This window comes from Charadrius vociferus, unplaced genomic scaffold (genome assembly GCF_000708025.1).
Source record: "Charadrius vociferus isolate BGI_N301 unplaced genomic scaffold, ASM70802v2 scaffold376, whole genome shotgun sequence".
NCBI lineage: Eukaryota > Metazoa > Chordata > Aves > Charadriiformes > Charadriidae > Charadrius > Charadrius vociferus.
The window spans coordinates 257,362-263,183 of record NW_009648888.1 but is presented as its reverse complement, the minus strand read 5'-3'; the positions used below and the strand labels follow the sequence as shown (position 1 = coordinate 263,183).

The 5,822-nt window shown below is 41.1% G+C and overlaps 1 protein-coding gene across 1 annotated transcript in view; it reads right to left on the bottom strand.

Annotated features, from left to right (window-relative positions):
* Window positions 1-1,079: 1,079 nt before the first annotated feature.
* Window positions 1,080-5,822, bottom strand: part of LOC104288322 (mitochondrial inner membrane protein COX18) — a 5,764-nt gene continuing 1,021 nt past the window's right edge. Inside the window, exons 2-7 of the mRNA XM_009887109.1 lie at window positions 5,151-5,169; window positions 4,769-4,869; window positions 3,888-4,051; window positions 3,067-3,179; window positions 2,050-2,157; window positions 1,080-1,278 (exon numbers count right to left, since the gene is read on the bottom strand). Coding sequence (XP_009885411.1) covers window positions 1,105-1,278; window positions 2,050-2,157; window positions 3,067-3,179; window positions 3,888-4,051; window positions 4,769-4,869; window positions 5,151-5,169 — 679 coding nt within the window. The 3' untranslated portion in view covers window positions 1,080-1,104. The remainder of the gene's footprint in view (window positions 1,279-2,049; window positions 2,158-3,066; window positions 3,180-3,887; window positions 4,052-4,768; window positions 4,870-5,150; window positions 5,170-5,822) is intronic.

Below are 5,822 nucleotides of genomic sequence, written 5' to 3'. Positions count from 1 at the left end.
AAAATATATCCGCTAAAGACAATTTGAAGTCCAGCATCAGGACTGAACATTAGTAACGTTTAGTTTCCAACATCATTCCTGAAAAGACATCCCTGCCCTACCTACACGTCAAACCTTGATAAACGCCTTCAACCCCTTCCTTTGCTCAGGGTGACAGGAAACAAACCAACAAGAGACATAAACCGAAAAGACTATAGATTCTTTCCACCACAACAAAGGCACACGACTGTCAGCTTGTAACTGTTGTCTACATCTTCCTGGTATTCCACCTGCTGCTCTCTTTCCCATGGCTAAATACTCTTCTCTAACGACAGACTGAGGACTTGCATTAAAAAGTAGATTTGATATACACTAAAATGAGGTAGTTGGTTTCTTAACATCATTCATTCTTTTTCAAGGTGCTACTTACCTCATTTGGGATAGACAATAAGCAGCTGCCTACTGTTTTATTCATGGAAGAAACAAGGAGGAACAGAACGCTGTCACTCAACAGGGGATCGCTGGAAATGATAAAAGAAACTTGTCCTCCCAACTGCACATCTAATGCACAGGAGATTGACAACAACCTGGTTTACTTTGCAGTTACAGGTAATCAGCCATCAGAACTGTTAAGACGACTATCACATCAACCACGTGAATATCAAACGACTGAACCCGATGACCAATCAATCTGCACCGGTCTTAATTAAATAAACCAGTAACTACAGCATAGTCCATCTAACCTTTTCGCTCACCCCAAAACTCGTCGTTCGCTAGCCCGTAGGCCAGATCAGCGTCACTACAAGCAGGCAGCCTACATGGGTCACAATTTCATTTAAAATCCACCTGTGCAATTTCTTATGATAATTCAGGAGACAAACCTGCATTATTGGACTATTCTCGCTGCAAAACCAGCACCCTTGAAACGAGACTTCCCAATAAACGTACATTTGTGCTGAACAATCACGCTTCACGGCCAGATGGTCAATGCTTTATTTGGAAAATAAATAGAATTCCAGCTGCAACATTTTACAGTAAATAAGTACATCTCAGTAAAACAGCACTACCTAATTACCCATGCAACATTCCTGGGACAGCACAGCACTTCTGACAATTCTAAAGACATCATTTCTTAAAACTGTATTTGGTAGTCAAGGCAGAGACAACATCCCTGTAAGGAGTATCCGACTCAGATTTGGTCCTTGGTATGCGACACAGGCGACGAAAAGTCGGAGAACGCAGCAGTAGGTTGTGCGAGAGTCCCACGAAGCTCGAGGACAGCCAGTACAGTGCCATGGACTGCAAGGAGACAAATACCGAGTTCAGCCTCCCTAGATGCAATGAAAACACTACAGTTTTAGGCAGCTCTGCACGAACCACGACCACTGGCTACTCCCAGTTATGGAGAAAAATAACTCACCTAAAACCACTCCTCTCATTAACAATAACGGCTTCCATTTCAAATGTATTTTTCACCGTTTCTCAACTCTTCTGGGGAAAAAAAGTCATCTACACTGAAGTTTGACAACCGTTCATAAATTAATTCACGTTAAACTTGCTTAAAATTCTATATTTCAGACAATACGTTGATGAGCCAAACAACCAGGTAATTGCTAGCCACGGCAAAAATATTCACAAGTAGAATACCTGGTAAAAATGAGAAGTGTTTTAAGAAGATGGTGGAAAATTTCCTAGTCTGACAACTATACTGTTTTCCTCTAACAGTAAGCAAACACTTAGCAAACCTTTATCTATATGCCCTTATATAAAAGTTTTTCTCTCATTTTTGAGATGACAAAAAGGACGCTAACCCATTCAACGTCCTTCCAAACCTTAGTGTGCAAAATGATGGTTAGAAACAGTAACTTCCCAGATTCTTCCCTCTTTGACAAATTCCAAACATGTTAAGAATTTAAACGTACATATAGACAAAACATCTTGTCTGTTTTAGGGCACACTGTAATAGAGTGTGGTCTATTAAATACACCAAGGATCTGGGTTCCTCTTCAAGCGCTGGGAACCTACCAGAGCCACAGGTTAACGGACGCGCCGTTAAGACTCTGTACTTACGGAGGGGACTGTTGCGGCAACAGGGATCATTATTACTGACACCACTCGAAAGAAATTCGTAGCAAGCTTCTGGAACCTGGAAACTTCCATTTTTTGCGAAGCAAAGATCTAAAAGGGAAGAAACCACGTTATAAGCTAAATCTTTTTGAAACAACTAAAATGAGAAAAAAGGCAACAATGAGGTTTCTTATAACCCAGCACTCTTGGTCACCTATTACTTTCATTTTGCGTCCTCCGTTTCAATTAACATACTGCTACAATCTTTCATTTCACTTGTTTCATGTTTTACATGTTCAGTCCTTTGTAGAAAATGCTGTACCAACCTAGCGGAGAACCTCACAATCACATCAAGGTAACACTTTTATATAGTCACTTTGACACATAGTAAAGTTCCAACGCCTCATGCTGAAGCACAGCCCCCTGAGAAAAGGCTGCCAACAGGTAACAGACCCAAACCAGCTGATCGATAACTGAACTAATGCAGAATCGGCTCTACAGTCACATACTGACCTTTTTTCCTCTAAGACAGTCCAGTCATAGAATCATAGAATAGTCTGGGTGGGAAGAGACCTTTAAAGGCCATTTCGTCCAACCCCCTGCCACGAGCAGGAACGTCTTCAGCTAGACCAGGTTGCTCAGAGGCCCGTCCAACCTGACCTGGAATGTTTCGCTTTTGGATGCTTAACACCCAGGAAGCTCATCGGAACATCATTCTAAAGGGAAACTTCAGAGTCAAGACTAAATTTTGCTGAGGCTCAAATAAAGCCAATAAATTCTCTGAGACATGTCACATGAGAATCTGTCATCTCTAAACAAGACACCCACACATTCAAATGCAATTTGAATTAAGTTTTGATCAATTAAGTTATTTTTCAGGTCTGCCCAATGCATTTCAGGCAGCGATAATCCTAAACTACCCTTACGGTATCATGTTTTACAACTGGGTAATATCGTCTTACCATTCTGTAAAAAAATAAATTATCCTTTTGCAATTATCTATTCATTCCACCAACATACCTCCACTATCAGCAAATTAACGAGCCCAAGCGAAACTGGCAAAATCCACGTAGAATCTGGTGCAGTGAGGTCTGTAAACCACAACGTTCCGCCTGCTGAAAGCTGTTCTTGCACTACAAGAATAGTTTAAAGAAAATATGGAATTAAGTATAATTTTCTTCTTCAAGTCAGTCAAAACCATACCGTGGATTGCACTCAAATCATGCAAGTTTCTAGGCACGTTTTATCTACACGATAAATAATATTAAAGCAGAAATCTGCTTTAGCATATCACAGGTCAAGTCAGTCTGATATCATTTCAAGTAAAAAATGGTGGGAGATAAAAGCTGAGATGCAGTTTAGTTCATGACAGGCACCGATTCAGGTAAACCAGCGATAAAAACTACCTTGATCACAACCACCTTTTTAGAAGCCAATGAGGCAAATAAGCACGTCGTAATATACAGTGACTACATATTTTGTGTTGTCTAAATAATTACATTTTTTAATAACTATCTAACCGGTCAAGTTTTTGTTTAGAAGAACACGCTATAAACTCTTTTCTGAAAGATCAAAATATCCACATTTTTATTTTAAAAATGCCACACATTCACCTCGCCTATAGTACCCCATCTAGAACATCACACGGAAGAAAAAACATATAGATTAATAGCGAACGTACTGTGGCTTAGGTAATATTACTTGCTAAACACGCTTATATAGTCAACTAGAAAAATCCCAAGACGATTCTTTTTTCTAGTACCCCTCTTTCAGAAAAACACAAAATAATTAAACGCTCACGAAAAATTACTGTTAAGAATGTGTCTGTTCAGATTAATCACCTTCTGAGCCCCTGGCACCAACGCTGCAGTTGCGCAAAGCGAGGGACACGCAAACCCACATGGGAATCTGTACCCACACCAGTAACGTGGCTTTGAAGGGATGGCAGTTATCTCGAACGTACAGTTCTGTAATAATCCTCCGTAGGTTTTTCTTAAAGTGGAACCTTTTAGAAAGCGGAAAAAAAAACCAAACAAACACTTCTCACAATACTTGTTTTAGGGTAACTTCTCAATTTCTGAAACAACAGTTGTACAGGCTGTGCACGTTAATTTGGCTTATCTGGGTGCAACCCCGGAAAACCTGAACAGTCTTTCCTCTTCAAACACACCCCTCTCCTTCACCGACCGCCTTCTCTCACCATTTCCAACTCTGTTGCTTCAAGCACCTTTCACAACAACATTTCTCACCGCCATTGTCTGCTATTTTATTTCACGGTGCTTTTTGTCTGAACTAGGGTATAACTTTCTCAATACAGAGGCAATCAGCCAGTTACGTGATCCTCAGCATCCCAGCTTAGATATATTGCTACTGCATGGGATGCGGTACACTATGAAACGAACAGGACCACAACCGTCCAAACCTCAATATCCAGCAATATCTAGATACCATAACAGCTAAGGAAACTTTAATCATAAATAAAGACAATGAAAACAATCCTGGATTTGGCCCTGTAATCATAAGCTTATCACAAGTTCAGAGCTTTAAAATGGATACACTCTGAATGGCAAATATAACACAAGTAAGTCACAGCAGCGGTAACAAAATCTCAGCTCGGGCAATGGCAGAATCTTTCAGTAAAATTGTTGTTTGTAGTATTTTCCCTCCTGCTACCCCCAAAATCCGAAACGGATTCATAAAATACATACATTTGCCATCTTACCTGGCAACCTTTTCAGACCAACCGACTTGCTTTCCACGAACAGAAACTTCATAGCGAAGGCGCTCAGCTAGTTTTTTAATCTCAGGCTGCAAATTTTCCAACTAGCTAAAGAAAAGGAAAAATGTTTATGCACAGTTACAGGTAACAAACACTGCCTCTCCCCACCTGATCCTGTGCAGACGTTAAAAACCACCTTTTATCTTTAAGGCGAACACCTTTTATCTTTAAACAAAATAACTACACAAAGTTATCAGAGAGAAGTATTTAGTAACAATCAAAGACGCTAACTTACTACTACATAAAATACAATACAGAATTACATTTTATATTTTGTTCTAAATAAGCATCTTTTTGTCTTCATGCAGGACTTGTGACCAGCTACTTTACTTAACAAAAAAAGCCTTCAAAAACTTGTAATGCCACCTCAAAAAGAGTTAAAAATCTAATATCTGTCACTGAAGAACTCCACCCAAGAAACACAGCTGCATTAACCAGGCTGGTCATGACACAGGTGAAGAGAGACTCACAGAGTCCCAATCAGACTCAACTTCTGGCAGCTGAGAAGCACCACCCTGACCTCCCCCCGCGTTGGTAAGGCAGCAGCAGGGAAAAGGAGACACACCTGACTTCACAGCACAGTACCTCTTCAGCAATTTCAACTGTTCCCCTGGCTTTTGAGAAAAAGCAGGTCTGTAGAAACTGCTGAAAGCTAGTTTGCTTCAAGATGCTGTTACAGCAGCTTTAGCGAGAGCTTGGCTTAAGTTAACAGAGCAAATCACGGCAAGTACCTTGCACACACCACCTGGTTCTCACTAGACCAACCCCCATTCCATGGAGTTACCGTAAAGAATCGCAAAATGGCCTGGACTGACGGGACCTTTCAGACCATCGAGTCCGACCACTGCCGAACCCACCACTAACCCACGTCCCCCCGGCTTTTAAATCCCTCCAGGGATGGCGACTCCACCGCTGCCCGGGGCAGCCTGTTCCAAAGCTCGATAGCCCTTTCCGCGAAGATTTTTTTCCTAATACCCACGCTCCAACCTCCTTTCGG